The sequence below is a fragment of the Schistocerca serialis genome, chromosome 12 (assembly GCF_023864345.2).
Source record: "Schistocerca serialis cubense isolate TAMUIC-IGC-003099 chromosome 12, iqSchSeri2.2, whole genome shotgun sequence".
NCBI classification, from domain to species: domain Eukaryota; kingdom Metazoa; phylum Arthropoda; class Insecta; order Orthoptera; family Acrididae; genus Schistocerca; species Schistocerca serialis.
Window position 1 is genome coordinate 35,167,073 of NC_064649.1, and position 24,298 is coordinate 35,191,370.

The 24,298-nt window shown below is 38.5% G+C and overlaps 1 protein-coding gene across 1 annotated transcript in view; it reads right to left on the bottom strand.

The window, feature by feature from the left end:
* Positions 1-24,298, bottom strand: part of LOC126428393 (DNA (cytosine-5)-methyltransferase 1-like) — a 93,830-nt gene that overhangs the window by 57,319 nt on the left and 12,213 nt on the right. Inside the window, exons 4-8 of the mRNA XM_050090317.1 lie at positions 18,165-18,408; positions 4,997-5,223; positions 4,600-4,776; positions 3,645-3,876; positions 3,513-3,578 (exon numbers count right to left, since the gene is read on the bottom strand). Coding sequence (XP_049946274.1) covers positions 3,513-3,578; positions 3,645-3,876; positions 4,600-4,776; positions 4,997-5,223; positions 18,165-18,408 — 946 coding nt within the window. The remainder of the gene's footprint in view (positions 1-3,512; positions 3,579-3,644; positions 3,877-4,599; positions 4,777-4,996; positions 5,224-18,164; positions 18,409-24,298) is intronic.

Sequence of the window (24,298 nt, forward strand, 5' to 3'; positions counted from 1 at the left end):
TATCATGCTCACCACTAACTAAACTTTAATTTTCCCAGTTAACTGTTGGATGATTAAAGTCTCAACTGATAATTACAGTGTCAATGGGAAACTTATGTACAAGTGAACTGAGGTTGTTTCTAAAGTTTTTATTTACATCAGGTGAGGAGTCTGGTGGACAGTAGAAGAATCCAATTATCATTTTATCCCTCCACCGACACTGACTCTTGCCAAATCAGTCTCAAATGCAGCTTCAATTTCTATGTCAATGGATTTGAGTTACTTGTCTACTGTAACACATACACTCACCACCATTTCCCATTTGCCTATCCTTTCAATATACACTTAAATTTTCTTCAAATATTTCACTGCTGTCAATTTCCGGTTTCAACCAGCTATCGTATCTCATATTATGTGAGCTTCATTGCTCTTCATGAGCACTACAAACTCTGGCACTCTGATGTGAATGTGTCTGCAGCTTATCATTGGGATTGTAGTATTGGAAGGCGTTTCTTTGACCTTACACTGATACTTCTGGGTTTCCTACAGTTACTGCTATCTGGATTCAATGAATCTAAAAAATCCTTGTGTGCACCGCACACACAGTCAGCTACCTGCGTAGCAGTCTCTGATGTGTAGTGCACACCTGACCCATTTAGGGGAACCCTATAGTTCTCAACCCTATGGCACAAGCCCAGGAAGTCACAGCATAGCTTATCACAGAACCTTCAAAGTCTCTTTGATGATTTGATTTGATTTATTTCATGTTCCATAGGTCCAACTGTGTTGGATACACAAGGACGTGGAACGAGTCAGTTTTTTACAAATACAATCTGATAATCTTATAGCATATACAGAAATTTGAGTACATAATTATATAAAAATTTATACAGTAAATTCTTTGGGCAGCAATATAGAAAAAGAAAATACATATTTTCTTAGAATCATTAAAACACTGCAGAAAACAGATATGGAGCACACACAGTTACAGAGCTCAGGTTAAATAAAATTCATAGTGGCATTATGTCAACTTGTATTATATAATATTAAAATATTACAATTTATTTAGTTAAAAATTCATCTAGACTGTAAAAAGCTTTTTCTAGCAAAAATATTTTTAGAGCTTTCTTAAATTCACTATTGTTGTGCTGCATTCCAAGTGCAGCTGCATTTTGGCTGGTGCAATGTATTACAAGGCAGTGGACAAATAACTTTAAATTAAGCCTGTTGATTATAAAACTTTGGACACAGCTGCTAAGGTTCAGTGACCATGTCAGAATTATATTAGAACAAATAAGCCCTCGGTCACAATTATTAAGTCAAAACTGACCAGGTTTCGATGCTACTATAAGCGTCGTCTTCAGAACCCTTGTTGCAACCCTTGGTCACTAAAGTACGAGCAGCCCTTAGCTTTCCGGCTTAAATCTTTTTTAATATGTAACTTGTAATTATTGCATCTTTTTCCAGTCAGTACAAACTTTATTTTTTTAAGGTATTATATACCTAATATGTTTTAGAACAGTTAGCCTAATTCTGAAGATGACGCTCATAGTAGCGTCAAAATCTGGTCAATTTTTACTTAATATTTGTGACGGAGGGCTTATTTGTTCTAATATAATCCTGTTGATTATCTTTTAATCTGTGTTGAGCTAAAAAGTTGCTAATTCCCTATAAGAATTGAAACAAATACACAAAACAAATTTATATTAAGGCAACACAAAATTCTGTTCTAAAAGTTTTCTAAAATGTTTTGTGGTTAATTATAGTTGTTAGCAAACTGGAGAAAAAAGTAAATTTATGAAAAATGCTGATAATGTGCAGGGCTACTCCTCTTTAAGGGAAAGCTAGATGTAATACAGTGTATTAATTATAAAATCTGCTCAATTACTAAATCACATGTCAATTTTCTACAAATTGGTCATAGATTATGTATAGGACATTGGTAGCTTCCGAAAATTCTCAAAAATGCACATTTATTTTTGTTGATATACAATGAAATTCTGGGGTGATGTATTCTTTGGCAGAACTGTGAACTGAAAATGCTGAATTGCTATGAAATAAATTATGTATCCAACACGTTCGTATTGGTAACTTACAAAAATATAGTGTCCAAAAAATCTCAAAAATAACCTATTTCTCACATAATTGTACAATGAAATTAGAGAACGATTGTTCTGAACAAAACAGGCCTACTGTTCTCAGAAATTTTAAAAGAGCACAATTAAGTTTAAGCCTATAAGTGAAAATAACAGTATGAGTTTATTGCAGCACTTGCAAACATCTGAAATTTCACAATATATAACAGTGCAAATGGGTATTGATACAATCAATGAAACATTATGCAGGAGCAATGCAAACAGTAAATATGCAAATCTAGAACTTCAAATCAGACCACGAGTCTTGTATGTCGTGTGCACATGGTCTCACACTTAGGAAACTTTCGAAGTCGGCTTTTATTTTCGCTTAGCTTGAATCTAGAACTTCAAATCAGCACATGAGTCTTGTACAGCTTGTATGCATGGTCTCACACAAAGGACATGCCTACTGCACAGATTTTTCACTTAGCTGATTCTGTGGACACTTCTACATTGACATGCTGAAGAAGAACTCCGCAGAATGAGTTTATCTCAGTCAAAATTGCTAAAATGTCAGCACCAACATAGCATGTCTTCTGCCTGTTGCAGCTAACAATGCTAACAATATTGGAGGGTTCACTATTACTAGTTTTACTCCCCATTCATCACGTGAAAATGATGCTGTTACTATGGCTAGATCTTCCATTCACTTTGCCTTGTAATGCAAAGAATATATCTAAGAAACAGCAATACTAAAAACAGCTGTACAGCTTTTGCTGAGACTTTGAAGAAGCATGACCATGAAACACCAAACATGGAACAGACATGAGACTTATTATGCAGAGCAATGGCAACAGAGAGCTAACTTACAACAGAAATTTGATATACAAAAAGGTCCTTGAACAAGAATGCAATGAAAAACCAGATTAATGTAAGCAATGAGCTAGTGATATTGTAATCTACTAAAACAAAACAGAGAGATAAAACAAAGCCACATCCAGGTACCTAATAACACCGACCCCCCTCCACTCCCCTCCCCTACCCTCCCCTCCCCTCACACATCAATGCTATTTCCACCAATATACAGGGCCCGGAAGAATGAATAGCAGCATTTGAGTCACATAATATGGTGTTGTTGTCGTGCCTGCATGAAATAAGTATCTGTGAGCTGCTCTATGGAAGGGTGGACATTTGTAATTGTAGTCTTGCAGGGATAAGAACAATGAGCACTCACCACTGAGGTTTATTCAAAAAATAACATGTCTCCCATCATAGTGCAGTAACTCTTTTGTCACCATTTTGAGTTGAAATGACATGATAAAATTCTGGATCATTGATCAATTGTACAGTGAGTGCAACAATTTATTAATACTGTATCTAGTAGAAGAAGAAAATTCCAGGGCAATGAAGAACACAGAGGACCACGGTAAGAGTGGAGAAGACAAGTCAAGGACTCACCTGAAGGCCTCACCATTCTGCTGCCAGACACACCGTGGTGCCAACAATGCCAGATCACTCCTTGCACTTCAATCCAAAAAAATAACAGGTTGTACAGAAACTAAAAAAACAAGATAAAGTTGTACAACTAACCTTCACGTGGAACTTTAATTACTAATGGCAGATGATGTCCATTTTCATGTAGACACTGGTGTAAATAAGCAGAGCTACCGGTAATGTGTACCATGTAATCAACATAATCCTCATCTGCTGCATGAGAGAACCCTGCACTGTGAATGTGTGACTGTGTAGTGCAGTGTGGCTTTGTTTGGCACCATGAGTCCATATTTTGATAAGGATCTACAGTACAGATTACTAGTGATGACTGGTTTGAATGAACAACAACATTCGGTTCCAACAGGAAGGGCCAACATGTCATTTGGCCTGCCCATCCGTGAATGTCTCATGGTGTCATTTTCCTGGTTTCCCAGTTCAGAGACATTCATTGGGCAGCATGATTTGAGGGCCCCTGACTTCTTATGGAGATACTTAAGAATGGAGTCTGCGCTCCCCCCCCCTCATATGGTGGCTGAAATGAGCAAAAGGAATGGAATGGAATAGAAAGGCAATCATTTGTATGGTGGTCTACTGAAAACCAAGTAAAGGGCATATATGATTTGTAATGGCATATAGTTTTCTTTGTTTTCAGTGTGTGTTTCAATAATTCTCTCAATTTACTACCAGTTTCTGTCCTTTTTATATACTACTATTCATTCTGTCAGACTCCGTGTAAGTACCAAACACATGTGTATTGGAGAGGACTACAGCGGGATGAAATGTCGAAAGATAAAGTATTGGAGAAAAGAGAAGATTGGAAGATTCAGGAGGAAGAAGAAGAAAAATTAATAGCTCCTACCCAAATTCCCCCTCTTTTCTCAATTCCTACCTCCCCCCCCCCCCCCCCCTCACCGCCACCACCACCACAGAACAACAACAAACTAACTAAAATTGGAATGCATACATCCACCAAAAAATAAGAAAACGACAATAGAAGAACACTTTGTAGGAAGTAAACACAAAGATTATACACACGTTTTTAAAAACACACTTGTGAGAATGTGATGCGTATGTAGGAAAGTGTGCATAAAAATTCATAGGCTAAGACATGCTGGACTGTGCAGGACACCACAGTTCCACAAGGGCACATGAGTAAAGAAAAAACTATATGAATTTGTAAGTGGAACCAAAAACTTTTAAAACCCAGTATAATCTGGGCACCAAAAATCTGTTTTCAATCAGACAGCAGCAAAAACCCTATAATATAGAAACACATTTAGCACTATTTTATCCCGTATCCTTTACATACATATATCAGGTATCAAAATATGTATGACATATTTCTGGGGATACTTTGAAATAAAATTACATCAACCAAGCAAAATTGCTTATATACTGAGAAGATTCTAACAATCAATTATGTGATTAAGATACAGCAGAACATATACATTATAAACAGTATGCTGTGTTATCTGTACCTTGATTCGCTTTCCAAGAAGGGATGCTTCTCCTCGAGGTGTAGGCCTACTGAATGTCTTTGTCGATGAATTAAAAGTTTCTGTGAAGTAAAATCTGTCTGGTCCTTCACATGACCACTTCATTACTGGTACAGTCAAGTTGTTACTGTACACCACACAGCATTTTCCAACAACATTTTCAAAAGACACTATGCACTCTATAACAAACACACAAAAGGTGAACAGTACACATAAAAAAAATCGTATGTATCTATGTAAAAAGGGACATAAAAATAGCACACTAATAATTAGATAATAATAAACACTCAAGCAGTAATCAAGAATGGGTTGCACTTGTGTTCTGTATGTGGTCTCATTTACAGATGAATCACACTTTCCCAAATTTTTTCCCAGTAAATTGATTTCAACCATTCACATTCCCTACTACCGTTCTTACATGCTTGATCCATTTCATATCTGTTTGCTACATTATGTGTGTGTGTGTGTGTGTGTGTGTGTGTGTGTGTGTGTGTGTGTATTTAATCAATGTTACTGTGTCAAACAACACACAACTAATGCTGTGTCCAAACATTATGGGATTGTTTTTCCTGCTCATCTGCATCAACTTACATTTTTCTGCCTTTAGAGCAATTTGCCAGTCATCACACAATTAGAAATATTGTCTAAGTCATTTTGTATTCTCCTAAAGTCACTCAACAATGACAACACCCTCCCGTATACCACAGCATCAATGATAAACATACATAGATTAGTGCTCATTCTTCAGATCATTAGACTGTTTATGTGTATGGTAACTAACAGCAGTCCTATCACCTATTCCCAGGGCAGTCCTGACAATACCCTCATCTCTGATGAACGCTCACCATCGAGGACAACATACCGTGTTCGATTACTTGAGATGCCTAAGAGCTACTCACATAGCTGGAAAGCGATTCAGTAAGCTCATAGCTCCATTAATAGTCTCCTGTGGGGCATCATGTCAAATTCTTTGGAAATCTTAGGACATGGAGTTCCCTCATCACCCTTCATCCTCCATAGGATATTGCACGATAAAAGGGTGAGCTGCGTTTCACACGAGTAATGCTTTCTAAAACCATGCTGACTTGTTGACAATTTTCCCATCCATGGAAATGTATTATATTCAAACTGAGAATATGTTCAAAAATTCTGCAGCAAACCAGTGTTAATGATAATTAATTTTGCGAGTCTTTTATTTTACTCTTCTTACATATAGTAGTCACCTGCACCTTTTGCAGTCGCTGGGACTTCTCACTGGATGAAAGATTTCTGATAAATGCAAGTTGAGTAAGAGGCCAGTGGGAAAGAGTACTTTCAGTGAAATCAAACTGGAGTTCCATCTTTCAGTCCTTCTCCACAACAGGGATGCTTATTTCTATACTCTTCATACGAGTGTCTGTATGAGGGTAATATGAAGATACGTTTGTATGATCCTTCTGTGTGAATGAATTCTTAACTGCAAAACTTAAATTGGCTTTCCTTTTGTTGTCTCCTTCTGCCACACCAGACTTGATAAGTGACCGGATGTATGCCTTCAACCTGCTTAGCAATTTTACGTAGGACTGTAATTTTCTCGGGTGCTCGGCAAGATCTTTTGCTGAGGTATGATGGTGGTAGTTGTCTGCAACCCGCACAAATCTTTTTACAGACGTGTGTATTTCTTCTAAATTTTGCCTATTGCTACCTTTGAATTGAGAGCACAACAGTCTGTTTTCTCAACAATTTCTGAACATTGTTATTAAACCGCAGTCGGTCTTTTCTTTCTTTAATCCATTTACTTGGTACATACTTCTCCAGAGCAAGATTTACAATCTGTTTAAACTTTGTACATAATTCCTCTGTATCTATCATACTAGAACTAAATGGTGTCTGTTCATTTTCTGAGAGGGATGCTAACAACTACTTACCTGCTCTTTCTAGCCAAAATACACTCCTAGTCTTCTTAATGGATTTATTAACTGTAGTAACCCTCATTGGTATGATGACTTTATGACCATTATTCCCTCTCTCTATACTGTCACACTCTATACAGTAATACCTGTTTGAAGCTACAAGGTCTAAAATATTTCCGTAGTATGTATACTGTTGAACTAGCTGCTCAAGACAGTTTTCGGAAAATCCTGATGTTTTGCCTGTCAATGACTCCATCTGAGATAATACACTATGACCTCATTGTTGAGGAATTCCCAATCCAGTTACAAATTTCATTTGACATCCTGTGTGATCACATTTCCATAATAATCACTGGTGTGGTACTCTGCTTGGAAGTAAAGAAATATTACACTGAAGAGCCAAACAAACTGGTGAACCAGCCTAATATCATGTAGGGCCCTCGTGAGCATGCAGAAGTGCCGCAACACAACATGGCATGAACTTGACTAATGTCTGAAGTAGTACTGGAGGGAACTGACACCACAGATCCTACAGGGCTGTCCATAAATCTGTAAGAGTACGAGCGGGTGGAGATCTCTTCTCAACACCACGTTGCAAGGCATCCCAGATATGCTCAATAATGTTCATGTCTGGGGAGTTTGGTGGCCAGCGGAAGTGTTTAAACTCAGAAGGACATGTGGGGTGTAACATTGTCCTATAAGAATTGCCCAAGTCTGTCATAATGCACAATTAACATGAATGGATGCTGCTGATCAGATAGGATCATATTCTTACATATGTGTCACCTTTCAGAGTCATATCTAGACATGTCAGTGTTCCCATATCACTCCATATGAACATTCCCCACACCATGATGAAGCCTCCACCAGCTTGAACAGTCCCCTGCTGACGTGTAGGGTCTATGAATTCATGAGGGTGTCTCCATACCTATACACATCCATCCACTCGATACAATTTGAAACGAGACTCATCCGACCAGACAACATGTTTCCAGTCATCAACAGTCCAATGTCAGTGTTGATGGGCCCAGTTAAGGCATAAAGCTTTGTGTCATGCAGTCATCAAGGGTACATGAGCAGGACTTTGGCTCCAAAAGCCTACATTGATGATGTTTTGTTGAATGGTTCGCATGCTGCCACTTGTTGATGGCCCAGCATTGAAATCTGCAGCAATTTGTGGAAGGGTTGCACTTCTGTCATATTGACCAATTCCCTTCAGTCACCATTGGTCCTGTTCTTGCAGGATCTTTTTCCAGCTGCAGCAATCTTGGAGAACTGATGTTTTACCAGATTCCTGATATTCACAGTACATTCATGAAATGGCCGTATGGGAGAATCCCCACTTCATCGCTACCTTGGAGATGCTGTGTCCCACCACTATTGCACCCACTATAGCACCACATTCAAACTCACTTAAATCTTGATAACTTGCCATTGTAGGAGCAGTAACTGATCTAACAACTGCACCAGACACTTATTGTCTTATATAGGTGTTGCTGACTGCAGTGCATTATTCTGCCTGTTTACATATCTCTGTATTTGAAAACGCATGTCTATACCAGTTTCTTTGTCACTTCAGTGTACATTCATCTCATAGCTTGAGCTATGGTTTTGAGGATGCCATGTGAAAGATCATGGATTGAATCTTGTATAGCAATGTTTTTGCAATTCGAACCAGTGCAACGCAGGAGGTCGTTCTCTTCGAGGTACCTCATTATGTTTAAATTTTGAATATGTTTAAGATTCCATATCAGATGGATGTCAGAGATAGTGGACGGTAGTGTTTGTGGATTACTTCTGCTACCCTTCTCTAGACAAGTGTGGCCTGTGCTTTCTTCCAACCACTGGGCACAATTTTTTGTTGTAGAGTTCTACAGCATATTATGGCTAATATAGGCGAAAACACAGCTACAAATTATATATAAAATCTGACTGTGCTTCCATTGGACTGTCTGACCTAATTCACTCTACATGATTTGATTTGTTTCTCAATGGCAGTGACTGTAATATCTGCATCATTCTTTTTTAATTAGTTTTTCTATGTTTGGATGATGCTGATACTGCAACTGTTGTTCAAAGTCATTCCAGTTGCTTAACTGATACATTATTAAGTCTATACAAAGTATTTCAGCCTTTATATTAGGTCACTATCAAGTGTATCTGACACTGACAAATGTTAATACATAATATGATAGGTATATAGATTCTTTTTAATAACACGAAATGAGAAACAATGCTTATGTATGTACAGCACAGTGCAGAAAGAAAATACAACGTATGTTACACTGTAGAGGTGCAACATCAAATGACAAAGTACAGTAGAAGTAAAGTGAATTAAAAAAAAAGTTTTTTATCCAATAATGTCAAGAGAAAAATTGGTGTGTCATAATTACAAAAACTGTACAATCTGATATCTTAAAATTGTTAACATTGTTTACAGAATGAGATTTTCACTCTGCAGCGGAGTGTGCGCTGATATGAAACTTCCTGGCAGATTAAAACTGTGTGCCCGACCGAGACTCGAACTCGGGACCTTTGCCTTTCGCGGGCAAGTGCTCTACCAACTGAGCTACCGAAGCACGACTCACGCCCGGTACCCACAGCTTTACTTCTGCCAGTACCTCGTCTCCTACCTTCCAAACTTTACAGAAGCTCTCCTGCGAACCAAGCAGAACTAGCACTCCTGAAAGAAAGGATATTGCGGAGACATGGCTTAGCCACAGCCTGGGGGATGTTTCCAGAATGAGATTTTCACTCTGCAGCGGAGTGTGCGCTGATATGAAACTTCCTGGCAGATTAAAACTGTGTGCCCGACCGAGACTCGAACTCGGGACCTTTGCCTTTCGCGGGCAAGTGCTCTACCAGCACTTGCCCGCGAAAGGCAAAGGTCCCGAGTTCGAGTCTCGGTTGGGCACACAGTTTTAATCTGCCAGGAAGTTTCATATCAGCGCACACTCCGCTGCAGAGTGAAAATCTCATTCTGGAAACATCCCCCAGGCTGTGGCTAAGCCATGTCTCCGCAATATCCTTTCTTTCAGGAGTGCTAGTTCTGCTTGGTTCGCAGGAGAGCTTCTGTAAAGTTTGGAAGGTAGGAGACGAGGTACTGGCAGAAGTAAAGCTGTGGGTACCGGGCGTGAGTCGTGCTTCGGTAGCTCAGTTGGTAGAGCACTTGCCCGCGAAAGGCAAAGGTCCCGAGTTCGAGTCTCAGTCGGGCACACAGTTTTAATCTGCCAGGAAGTTTCATATCAGCGCACACTCCGCTGCAGAGTGAAAATCTCATTCTGGAAACATCCCCCAGGCTGTGGCTAAGCCATGTCTCCGCAATATCCTTTCTTTCAGGAGTGCTAGTTCTGCATGGTTCGCAGGAGAGCTTCTGTAAAGTTTGGAAGGTAGGAGACGAGGTACTGGCAGAAGTAAAGCTGTGGGTACCGGGTGTGAGTCGTGCTTCGGTAGCTCAGTTGGTAGAGCACTTGCCCGCGAAAGGCAAAGGTCCCGAGTTCGAGTCTCGGTCGGGCACACAGTTTTAATCTGCCAGGAAGTTTCATATCAGCGCACACTCCGCTGCAGAGTGAAAATCTCATTCTGGAAACATCCCCCAGGCTGTGGCTAAGCCATGTCTCCGCAATATCCTTTCTTTCAGGAGTGCTAGTTCTGCTTGGTTCGCAGGAGAGCTTCTGTAAAGTTTGGAAGGTAGGAGACGAGGTACTGGCAGAAGTAAAGCTGTGGGTACCGGGCGTGAGTCGTGCTTCGGTAGCTCAGTTGGTAGAGCACTTGCCCGCGAAAGGCAAAGGTCCCGAGTTCAAGTCTCGGTCGGGCACACAGTTTTAATCTGCCAGGAAGTTTCAACATTGTTTAGCTTAAAGGGAGTTATCATTGCACATTTTTAAAATAAAATGCTAATAGTAAATAATAAAACACTAAAATTCAAGTAGATTTTAGAAATTTTCATGCCCAGTGACAAATTTATGCTCATTTGAAAAATGCCAAGGGAAAGACTCTTAACAAGCAATGCAGATTATGGAGCACCAATTTCCTGGATATCTGCCTCCAAGTTATTGTCAACTCCATTTAAAAATACTCTGCTACAGGTAGTAGCAGTTGTTTGTTGTATGTTTGTAAACATACTTCTGTAAGCAATCGATGATGCATACAAGCTGTGCTTGAGCTCTCAGCAGTTCCCGGTGAATCAAATTTTACTCGTTATGGATACCTTTAACCTCTACTTGGAAGCCTCATTCATTGCAACTATTTTACACTTTTATTAATTGCAAATAATTACTTCCAGTATTTAGTTTGAAAAACATGCAATTGTAACTCTGAAACATGTCAGAATATAGCTCTTTTACACTAAAGCGTGTCCACAGTTTTTCAGATTGCGCATTTTTTATAATTATGATATGCCCATTACCTCATGATGTCATTGGGTGGAAAACGTTTTTTAAAAAAATTTTGACTTTTACAGTTTTATCATTTGCTATTAGCATTTTACCTCTAAAACATACCATGTAATTTTGAAACATGTTAGATAACTTTTTTAAGCTAATCATATTAATAGTGTCAAAGTATCAGATTGTAGAGTTTCTGTAATTACAATGTGCCCATTTCATTGGGCACAAGACTTCTTCTGTTTCTAATCATTTGACATTGCTTCTCTACAGCATAACATAAGTTGTATATCCTTTCTGCATTGTACTGTACATGTATAAGCACTGTCTCTCATTTCCTATTATAAAAAATGTAAATAATCATCACACACAGCTGGAAAAAAATTAGTACACCCCTTTGGAGGTTTTCAATTCACTCAAGGTTTTTGTTACAGCAATGCACATGGAATACATGAAAATATTACATTTACAGATCAATAGCACAAGCAATCCTCATGCACCACATATCAACCCATGCTGACACACTCATGTTAGTATGTGGTGTAGCCTGTATGGGTGACAATGCATGTGCTGACTCTGGCATCAAGTAGATCATACAGACGGTTAATACTGTCCTGGGATATGACCTGTTCAGGAAATTCTACAAGAGTTATTGGTCAATGAGTTGCACCAGTCATTTCTTATCCCATTGTATCCCAAATGTGCTTGATTGTAGACAAGTCTGGAGATTGTGCTGGCCAGGGAAGTTGCCACACATCTTGCAGAGCACATTGAGTTTCACAGGCAGTGTGTGGGTGAGCGTAATCCTGCCGGAATGACAAATCACCTTCCTGTTGCAAGAATGGCAAACAACAGGTCTACCAACAATCTGCATGTACTGAACACTGGTCAGTGGCATGTGAACAAGAGTCATAGCTTGTTGTACCTCAGACCATAAGGTCTGGGGTGAGGTCAGTGTGTCTCAGATGAATGGACTCTACATGACAGAACTCACCAGATCTACATCATACACACAAACAGGCGTCACTTGCTAGTAGGCACAATCTGCTTTCATCACCAAAGACTACAGCATACCATTCCATTTTCTGTTTGATCCTCTGACCCCACCAGTCAAGCCATGCACATCAATATTGTAGCATGGATGGAAGACAGGCCAGAGGTGTATGTGCCCGTAGCCCCACTACTAGTAACTTGTTTGCAACTGTTTTTGTTGATACGTCTGTGCTCACAAGCCTTCTTGTCTGTACTGTGGTAGCTGTACAATCTGCTGCAGCTGCCCTTATAATACAACAATCCTGGTGGGCATCTGCGCTGCATGGATGTCCAGAACCTTGTCTACAGGTGTGACATTGTTCACTTGACCACTGAAACCTGCATCATTGCATCACTAGTACAGCACGTCCAATTTGTTTGGCAATTCTCTGAAAGGACTATCCCACCACTCTGAAGCCCATAATTTGATCCCTTTCAAACTCACTCAGTTGGCTGTAGGAAGCATGAGTGGCATGGCTGCTTGCACCACACTGAGCCTTCCGGTTTTGAGCATTTCCTATTAAAAAGTAGACACAGATTTCACTCAGGTAGCTACGCCACTATGCTATCTGTAGGTGGATGACACTGACACTATTATCAGTACATCTACCATTGCCCAGAAGGCATATGCCATCATGAGATAAGTAGATGTCATTCTACCACCTGTACAGCCTTTGCAGTGTAATTGGAATTAACAAAAGTGTAAAATAGTTTCAGTGAATGAGGCATACAAGTCAAACATACAGGTATGGCCTCTAATGAGTAAAATGCAAATCAGCGGGAACTTTAAGGGCTCTATTATAGCTTGGGTGCACTGTCAATTGGTTACAAAAGTACATTTACAAGCAACTAGCTACAGCTGTAAGCTTACAGAATACCTTTAAAGCAAATTGTCAATAACTGGGTGGCAGATATCCAAGAAATTGGTGCTCTTTAATGTGCACGGTTCATTAAGCACCCTTTCCTTCACTGTTTTCATGCGAGTGTAAATTTCACACGGGGCATGAAACTTTTTAAAATCTACTTGACTTCTACTGTTTTATCATTTACTTTTCACCATTTTATCCAGAAAATATGCAATGTAATTTCAAAAAATATCAGATAAGTACTTTTAAGCTAAACTTTTTTAAGGCATCAGATTCTGCAGTTTTTATATTGCAAATGCCCATTTTTCTTATGATGCCTTTGGATGCAATACTTTTTAAAATCCACTTGACTTCTATCATTTTTATCATATAACATTGCTTCAAGATTTTAAACATGGCTGCAGCAGCAACTGTTAAAATTCTATCCTGCAACTGTTTTTGGCTGCCATCCTTTATTGTGAAGATATAACATTGCTTCTCTACAACCCAACATACTTTATATATTCTTTCTGAACTGTACTGTACATATATGTAAGCATTGTCTCACATTACCTGTTATTAAAAAAACATCTATAGACCCATCATAGTATGTATTAACATTTGGTAGTTTCAGATACACCTGATAATGGCCTCATATAAAGGCTGAAACTGGTCATGTGTGCTTAATAAAGTTCTAAATAAACAACTAGAGCTGCTTTTCATTAATGTTTTATTTTCACAAATCTAAGATCCCATACATTTACAGGTATGCAGTACTTGTTTTAAGCACCTTGTAACACGTGTTTTAGAGGCCAACTTGTGACGTTGTAGGTGGATCCTTCCCATTTGTTGTTTTCTACACGCAGAAATAACTAAATTTTTTTGCTGATTTTTACTTTATTTTCAAAAAAATTATCTAATGGTACGTAAAATTTACATAAAAATCTCAACTAATTATTTACACTTAACTTCACTGGAATTTATTTTTCAGATTTATATGTTGACTGTTCCAATCAAACTGATGTAACTGATCTTCATTGGGGTACTCATAATTACAAATTACAGTTAATTGTATCTACAGTTCACTACATGCATAAAATCTGTGAACCAATCAATATATTCAAGAAATGTGGTCTATGCTATTCTAAAGTTAAGCATTCCAAATTACCAGCAACTTATTTTAAATTACCCAAAACTAATTATCTTATGCAATAATCAAACTTGTAGATTGGTCAGAAAATAAAAGGTACAGATATAGTTTCTAGACCCCTTTTATTGTTTTATATACTTTTTATTTTCTAACCTGTCTATTCCCTACCCCTCCATCCCCTACCTTCTCCTCACGTGCCAACCATGTATAATGCACTTGCCTTTTGCTCATATTAGTTCTTGCATGATGTTTTATCCATAATTCTGCTTTGCTACTATCCTATCGTCCATCTTTAAGCACTCCGGTTTTAAAACTGATTCGTGCAGGCCCCAACAGTCTGTCTTATCTCCTCATCATGTCCGGTAAGTCTCCCCTGACCCGGATTATGGGCAACTTTTCCATAGTTCTCCCCATTTCCTAAACCTCAACAGTCATTTTCCATCATCCCTTTCCCTTCTTCTTCCAACCCTTTTGTCAGAAGATGAAGCTGCTGGTTCTGGAAGCTTGCACGTTTTATTAACTTTCATACAGGTTTTCTCCTGCCACCGATTGGTGAGTATATTTTTTTATCTGTTCAATTATATTATAAAACTGGCAGTTCATGCATTGTAAGACCTACATTTGAGTGCACTCTTAGTGTTGACGCATGCCACAAATATGTTCGTTCTGTATGTGAAAATATGCACACCACCCACTGTGAATCTTGGGAACTCTAATAACTTTTGAGTGGACTCTATAAACTAATTAATGAACATTTTAAATGGACTGTGTTGTGATACACATTAAGTTTGGAATGTCATTGGTACCAGAGTGAGGTTTTGTTGGACACGGTGATGTTTATTAGCGATTGAGTTCATTGAACTGCCCCAGTGTATAGTACTACCAAATTACTGCAGGTCAATGCTTATTACAAACTGCACTGATTTTATGTAAATGTGTCGGGTGTTTTTTGATGCTGCAAAAGAACAGTGAACTTCACAACTGGATAGTGACCTTAAGGTATTGTAGAGTCTATCCTGATGTGTGTGCTAATTGGTCCTTGTACACCAATGTGCCAAAACTTTGTGACCATGTGTTTAATAGCATATTGTTCCACTTTTCAACCACAATACATCAGAGATTCTGCTTTGCATGAAACCTACAAATCCTTGAAAGGATTCCTAAAGTATGTGGCACCAAATGTCTATGCACAGGTCAAGCAATTCTCGCAAATTACAGAATAGTGGTTTGTGGGAAAACAGCTGGTGCCTGATAAGTGTTCCAGTGGCTACAGATAAGGGACATTTGCTGGCCAAGACATCAATGTGAGTTCACTATAATGCCCCTCAAACAACTGTAGCATAATTCTGATCTTGCAACAGGGACAGTTATCCTGCTGGAAGATGTCATTGCAGTAAGAGGATACATCAAGCAGGAAACGATCCAGGTGGTCCGCAATAATGTGCACATAGTTCACTGCTTTCATGGTGCCTTCGATTACCACCATAGTTTCCATGGAAGCCCATCTCATTGTACCCCGTGTAGCATAACTCTGCCCTCACTTGCTGGCATCTGTGGCACAGTGCATATTTTCTGCAGCCATTCACCTTGACAGCATATAAGGACCCAGTCATCGATCTGGTGCAACAAGAAATGTGATTCATTTGACAGGCTACATTTTCTATTGACCCACACTGAAAACTTAGTAGTTCTGTGTCCACTGCAATCATAACTGATGACATCGTAGGGTCAACACAGGAACACTTAGTGACATGGAGCTCCATGTTCAACATTGGTCTGGTGTATTCTGAAACCCTTGCACCCGCACCAGCGTAGTATTCCATCATCACATCTGTCACAGATCAGTGCATATCCTGGATTATACAGTGGGGGATCCTCCAACCTCTACATTTTTTGGTGAAATGTGGATGTCCAACACCATACCTCCTACTTGTTATTTCACCATCCTTCAACCACTTTCCATAGGTGCTCATGGCAGTTGTACACCAACATTTCAGAATTTCTCATTTCCAGCCACAGCACCATAACAATATGCTCTTTGTTAAAACTGCTTATATACAGGATTTCTGCAATTGCAGCCCATGTCTTCACTATAATGACTGCCCATTCATGGCTCTTCCGCTAACATTCTTTCCTTACTGTGTCACATGCCCACAACACCAGCAGAAGGCATTCAACCTCACGGTGGGCAGTGGTCACAGATTCTCTGACCTATACATTTTTTGATGACATGTGGTTGTCCAATACCAGATGGCCTACTCATTATTTCACCATCCTTCAACTACTTTCCTTAGGTTCTCATGAAGGTTGTACACTGACAGGCGTCCACCCCGATAGCTGAATGGTCAGCATGATGGACTGTCGTCCTAAGGGGCCCGGGTGAGATTCCCGGCTGGGTCAGGGATTTTCTCTGCTCGGGGACTGGGTGTTGTGTTGTCTTCATCACCATTTCATCCCCATCTGGTGCGCAGGTCATCCAATGTGGTGTCGAATGTAATAAGACCTGTACCAAGGCGGCTGGACCTGCCCCTGAAGGGGCCAAAGGCTCATTTCCATTTTTCCACTGACAGGCAACCATCTTTGCCATTTCAAAGATTCTCATTTCCAGCCAAAGCATTATAACAATGTGGCTTTTGTCAAAACCACTAATATCAGTGGATTTCAGCATTTGTGTCCTGCACCTTCACTATAAAGACTGCCCATTTGTCTGCCTTTCATTTACATTCTTTCCTTACTGTGTCACATGCCTGCAACACCACCAGGAGGCATTCAACCTCACAGTGGGCAGTAGTCATAATGTTTTGGATTAAAAATTAAAAGGAAGGTCAGCATTGGCTGTAATATTGATGGTTTATTGATAGCAAAATCGATTTTCAATCACATAGTGATCATCTTCTGTGCTGTGATGTACAAATTAAACTCATAGGCACTGGTATCAAGTCATTATCAGTAACCAAAACTGAAAAACAATGACAAATAATTATTTGTGATTGTTTCTCAGTTTTGGTTACTGATAACTTGATACCAGTGCCTATGAGTTTATTATTTGTGATTGTTTCTCAGTTTTGGTTAATGATAATAACTTGATACCAGTGCCTATGAGTTTAATTTGTACACCACAGCACTGAAGATGATCAATATGTGATTGAAAATCAATTTTGCTATCGATAAACCATCAATATTACAGCCAATACTGACTTTTCTTTTAATTGAACATACATGGTTGTTGTGCACACAGCATTCCATGGAGTCGTCAATCAATAATGGTTTGGTTCATCAGTGTATATCTCATTAACTGGTCATCACCTTAATGAAGTATGCTAAAGATGGATAAAATCGTTAATCAGTGAAACTAAAATTGATGAGTTCTGTGTATTATTGAGTAGAAACAATCTAATAGCCACAAAGACATTTACAGCTTTGTTTCATCAGTGAAGTGAAGAGCACTACTTAGGGGCCTCTAAGACAGGCAGCATCAGGTTAGATTCCTTCTGTTACTACCTCTATTTATAGCCAGCAAACTGCAGAACTTCAGGAATCAAAGATACATAAGTATATTTGGAATACCAAATGTGATCTAGTATAGTTATCAGCAGTAAGGCTAAAGCATGAGGAGTCCGTATTACAGTCAGGGTCTATGTCTTAAAACAAAGTAACAGAGCAAAGTAAAAAAGATATAATTGTTATAAACAACAGATATTGGAGGAATCTCAGATAAAAGGAGGGAGGAACAAACATGCAACACTGAATTCCTTTTCTACATTGTTTGTTATCACAATACAATGTGAAACTCTAACAAAAATATGAATTACTAACCATTGTCACTCCAATACAACTTGTTAAGATCTGCTTTTAAGACATCTTCTATTTCATTCATTACATTTTCTGGCCTGTAAAACATTTTTACTCTTAATTTAATATCCTTTGCACAGTTCTCACTATTTTCTACAAATATGCACGTAATAAGGCCAATACAGAATGGCTCAGGTGTGTCTTCATGGGAACCCTTAATGCCATCTTCCATCTTTCGATAAAACTCTGTGTAAATATCTTCATTTACCTTCAACAAATAGAAATGGATATTGTAAAATACATTTAAAATTATTCACTTTCTCACTAAAAGTGAAAAACATGGATTTAAAGTAGTCTACAACAGTATGAAATGAATCCCAATGAAAACATAATTCACTTTCAGGATATCAGAGCAAGTGGCAGTAGTTCTTTTGTAAATTCTTTACAAACATACAGGCTTGTCAGAAACAGTCTGAAAAGCTTGTAAGAGTGTTGCAGGGTAGGTTGTGCTGAGAAATAATTGTCAAGGAAAAAATTGATATCTTGCACTGTTTCCAAGTTAATTAACATTGATATTAGCTAATTAGGCCATTGTGCATGCAAATTTGAGCTGCACACCAGAGATGGTGTCATGAAATGTGTTCTCCAATTGGTTTCCTAAAACCACAGTAGAGAGCGATACAAAAACTGGACGTGGGACAGCATTAAGGACTGAACCCGAGCCAAAGGCTGAGCTGTCTCATGTGCCATAATCTACACCATGAAAACAACCCACACTAATTTAATTTGGTGGGACACTTGAATTTGTGCACAAAATGGCCTGGTCGGCTAACTTCAATGCTCGGGACAATCTACCGTGCAACACACTTACCAGGTTTTTAGACTGTTTCTGGCCATCCTGTGTAAAGGCACAGCAGAGTTTAGCTGTTATTTGATATAGTGTTACTCAGCCATATTGTTATGGGCTTTGAATAGCTTCAATATATCCTTGAACTCTACAAACACTACTTCTATCACAGACCAGTCTGCAGGTAATCAAAAGAAGTTGCCTTTAAGTGCACAAAAAAGTAAACCCTTTATTGTATACAGAACATCCTGATGTTTTGATTGCAGGCTGCAATACAAGTCAGTTTCACAAAAGAGTCAAATATGGAAATACAAAGTCAAATATGGCACCTACTAGCCTCGAGAGTCTGTGCAATGCCCTTTCTCTGAGTCAGGATGATAGTTTAACTTCTGACTACAAATTTCACTGCATACTTTAACTTTTAGTAGGCTATAGGCTAAGTGAATGCTATGCGCTTTCTAAAGTCAGATACTTGACTAAATAGAACTGATATATCATGACCTTTTGGGAATATGATGGGTTATTATCCTGAAATCAAACACTTCATTTTATATTTCAATACAGATGTATATTTCAGCACAGGCATCTACATGTGTATATACAACATGTCGCATAAGCAGACTGAATCATCTCAAACTTTTTGTCCAAAGAACTTCCGAGGAGGAGAGAGAGTCCACATTGCAGGTCAATGTTTATATCAATGCCACACAGCCCTCCCCCCCCCCCCCCCCCCCCCCCCCCCCCCCCCCCGCAGTATGGTGTACTTGTGATTAATCCTAGGGAGTAGCATCTGCCCTGGGGTCTCGGGGCTAGACCATTGGTACCTCCACATTGTGCAACAACGAAGTTGGTGGTGGCACATGAAGTGGTAGGTCCATCACAAAGTTCTGCAGATGGCACAGTTGGGTGAGGTGACAGCCGGCTTGAGAGAAAGCCGTTGGGCTGAAGTGTGGAGAAGAACCAAAGTGCAGAGAGATGATTCGAATCTCGCCAAGTGGAGAGATGAAGGCGTGTGGGAGGGCAGGGTCACAGTGTTGAGGGAGGCTGAAACACTGTAGTAGCTTGACTTCCAAGTGCTCACCTGATGACAATGGGTTTGAGTCCATCAGGTGGATGAGGACGTGGCAGTTATCTACTACCAGTGAGACGTCTTCCACGTGCTGTGGAAGAACTGAGGCATGAAATGTGATAGTAGGAAGGTCGACTCAGTATGGGTGGTGTGGGTTGGAAAACCTGCATACGGAGGGTCACTTGAACAGGTCTGGGAAATCATTAAAGGGAGAGTCGCTAGGGCTGGACACCAGTGAGGGACCAAGGGCCTGAGTGACTTGTGCCATATCATTAAAGGAGGCTGAAACATGTTGGGGGCCTAGGTCACCAGCCATGTCGGGAGAGCCTGATGCCATAGAATCAGAGTCCACGCCGGGTCACCACTGTGGTAATGTTATGGGCTACTATCCCAAAATCAAACACTTCCACTTTATATTTTGATACACATGTATATTTAAGTATAAGCATCTACACATTTATGTACAACAAGTCGCATAAACAGACTGAATCATCTCAAACTTTTTGTCCAAAGAACTCACGAGCAGAGAGGGTCTTCATTTGCAAATCGATGTTTATGTCAATGCCACAACCTGGATTATAATCATATACTCACAGGGAGTACTCATTGTGTTGAACATTAATGACAACTTTATACTGGACGGGCATGGAGAAAGTGGTTGCTGGTCCATCAATAAAAAATTTCTGCATTGCTTTCTCACAAGTGCAATGGCAGTAAAAGGCGGGTCTCTGGTTATGAAACCTAGTTCAGAAAAATTTTAATCTGTCATGTTCAAATTAAACTGAGAGCAGAGACTTCAGAAAAACTAGGATTATCTAAAAGTACTCAGGTATGATGAAACATGATGGCTTTACTTCAGGGACACTAACGCTAATGTGTATGATTCATTATATGTCTCTACTTGACATTACACTGAATAGGGTATATGACGTGGCATCCTACTTCTTATTTATCGTGTTAGCTTCTATAATAATTCTACAATTTGCCACTCTGTTTGTATAAATGTGACCTTTGATGCACAATGGCAACAACATTGTCTCTCTATATGCAAAAGGAAGTACTGCCAATCAACAGATCACTATGTAGAAGAAGAAAATTCTTACAGATATTTTACAGTTATTGGATTATTATGAAAATACATCAACACAGATGTTCTTGTTTTCTTATTTTCGAAATATTTACCATAATTTTTTTTAAATACAAGGGTAATCCACAGATAAATTGTTAACAACAGATTCGAAAAGTGTTGTGCGGAAAATATTAATAACTTTCTGTGACACACTGTCTTTGCAATTACTGGTCAAGTGCTGATAATACAAATTACCTCTTATCTGCAATAACATGAATATCTGGCACAAACATTTACACAAATATATGTAACAGCTGCACATATTGCAGACATTTTAATTTCTTCACATAAAAATTACCATCCTATGTACAATAATTTTTACACATGACTAAAATTACCAAATTTAATAGAACAGATAGCAACAAACAGCTAGATCAAGATAATATGAGAAGTTAGTTTGGTATTCTCATGGTCTGTGGATCATAAATCCAATTTCTCGCAATTGTGTCCTTTCATTGGCTGTGAGAACAAAATGATATAAGCTGAAGAGGAAAAGAGAAACACACATTTTTATAGGCTGTGCACTGGATAGGAACAGAATACCATGGGTAAGCTGAAGAAAAGGCAGTTCCACAGTATTTTACATGAGTGTGTTTAGTGCTAAACATGAAATAAATAAGAATGTCAGAAGAAACTTCAAAATAATAATAATATTATAATAAAAAGACTGAGAAGTATCAACAAGCACACTTAAGTATAACACCAAATCTCAGATGGCTGTTATTAAAATAAAGTTTTCTATGATCAGCCATTTCCTATTCTGTTTACATCTCTTGAAGCATAACATATCTTAAGGACTCATCTTCATTCCCTAATGCTACAGCTACCAGTATTACATGAAGATGGTGATATCAATTTTTCATTTGTTGTGTTGCAAAAATAATCATTTACTGTGCAGAAGAGAAACAAAACGAGAGATAGTTATTTATTAATTCGTCAACTTTAATTTGTTTTTCCACTAAGTGCACTGTCCACAGAATCTGGGTAGAAGATCTTCATACATATTTATTTATTTTATTATTTATTTATTTTATTTATCCATCCATTGACAATAAATAGTGTATGGATGTTGTCAAGGGTACATGTAAGCCATTTCAAAGAAATGGGACAGAAACAATATATACATAAAAAAGTACAAAACAAAATAATACAATGAAGTTATAATAATACAATGAAATTAATATAGCCTATATACATCCCTGCTTGGTTTTACAAATGAATTTCATTACATTTTTCATAATAAATTGGATGTCATGTAATGAACCAATAGAGCAATGGTTTTGTTTACATATACTGTAGACTTACTTCTTATTTGTAGAATTACAAATGGATGAGTTACATATTTTCATGCAGTAAGTTCTGTTAGATTACTGACTAGAAAATCTACTGAACAAAGTAAGGACCACATATAGTTTTAAACAAATAAAATAATAGTAGAAGAATAAGGACATTTCATTCAGAAACAGATTTTATATGTCTGCGTAATCTCTTGAACACCATTTTGCTACAAGATGTACACTTTTTCTGCACAAGGTTGTGTCTCAATAAGTAATAGATGTCTCTGATCTGGTATTATAATCATGAAGACTTTCATTTTGGATAAATAAATTTTCTTTCATCAGTACACAATATTTACTGAGGCAATATGGCCGCGAGTGTAGAAGTGTATAACCCTAAGACGAGAAAAAGTTACAGTTATGTACTAAAAAAGGGAGTGTGCGAGAATTGTAACGTCGAAATAACAAATTTAAGAGAACGAGTTTCAGGTCTACAATTCTTAGTCAACACTTTAAGAAGCGAAATCACCACACTCAAGAATGAAAATCGGGAACTACGGTCGAAGAACAAATCATCCGAAGTGGCACCTGACGAAAGGCACAAATCATCCGAGTGGACAGAAGTGAGACACAAAGGTAGGACTTTAGCTGGAAAAATAAAAATGAACTTTGCAACAGCAGTTACATTTACGGATAAAAACAAATACGGTGTTCTGCAGTCCAGTGATGGAGTTAAAGACAGTGTAAATTATCCAGACCATTCAAAAGACAATGCGTTGAAAACGAATGGTCACTCTGGGAAAAATGTTGATAAACGGGAAACAACAGGTAAAAAGAACAGTGTGCTTTTTCTAACAGATAGCCATGGCAGGAATTTATCAAATATGTTTCCAGAAATAAATCGAGACTTAGCAGTGACCAGTGTTGTTAAACCTGGAGCGGGAACTAAACACGTTTTAGACGCTTGCATTCAAACAAAATCCACGCAAGAAAATGACTTTGTCGTTTGCATAACGGGATCAAATGATGTTGCGAAAAATGAAGCAGATGTCTGCGTAAAAGTGCTTCAGAACTTTCTAGAAAAAAAATCAAGGAATACAGTTGTTGCTACAGTGCCTCATAGGCACGACCTAATCTATAGTTCGTGCGTTAATAAAGAAATTCGAAGAACGAATATTAAAATAAAGAAACTGCGCTCTGAATACGCAAATTGTGCTGTGGTCGATATAAGTAAACTTAAGCATAACCTTCACACCAGACATGGGCGCCACCTAAACTATGAAGGGAGAAAGTTTGTGTGCGATCGTGTCAATGAAATAATTAAAGAAAGACTCACATGGAATAAAACGATCTACGAAAGTAGAGGTTTGAGTAATACCTGGAATGTACGTCATTTTTTAGTATAAAAGTCTGTGAATCGGCGGGTAATAAACCTCCTGTACTTGAACTAGGTGCTAAAAGCGACATTCGAATGAGAGAGTGTTCTCAGACAATAAACAATAAAGATAAATCTGTTACTGTGATGCAAACGAACATTCACTGCATTAGGAACAAAGTATTACAATTAGAACATTTGTGCGGTATTGAAAACATTGATGTTGTTTGTATCTCAGAACATTGGCTGACAGACGATCAAGTACAATATTTTGTTCCTCAGGGGTATGCTGTTGGAGACATTATGTGTAGAAGTGAAAGAAAGAATGGAGGTGCCCTAATATTTGTTAAAGATAGTATAATGTTTACTAAAATTGATGTTAGCTCTTACTGTGCAGAACTAGATGGAGAATTTAGCTGTATAAGACTAAACGTAGAGAATACCATAATTGTTAGCTTATA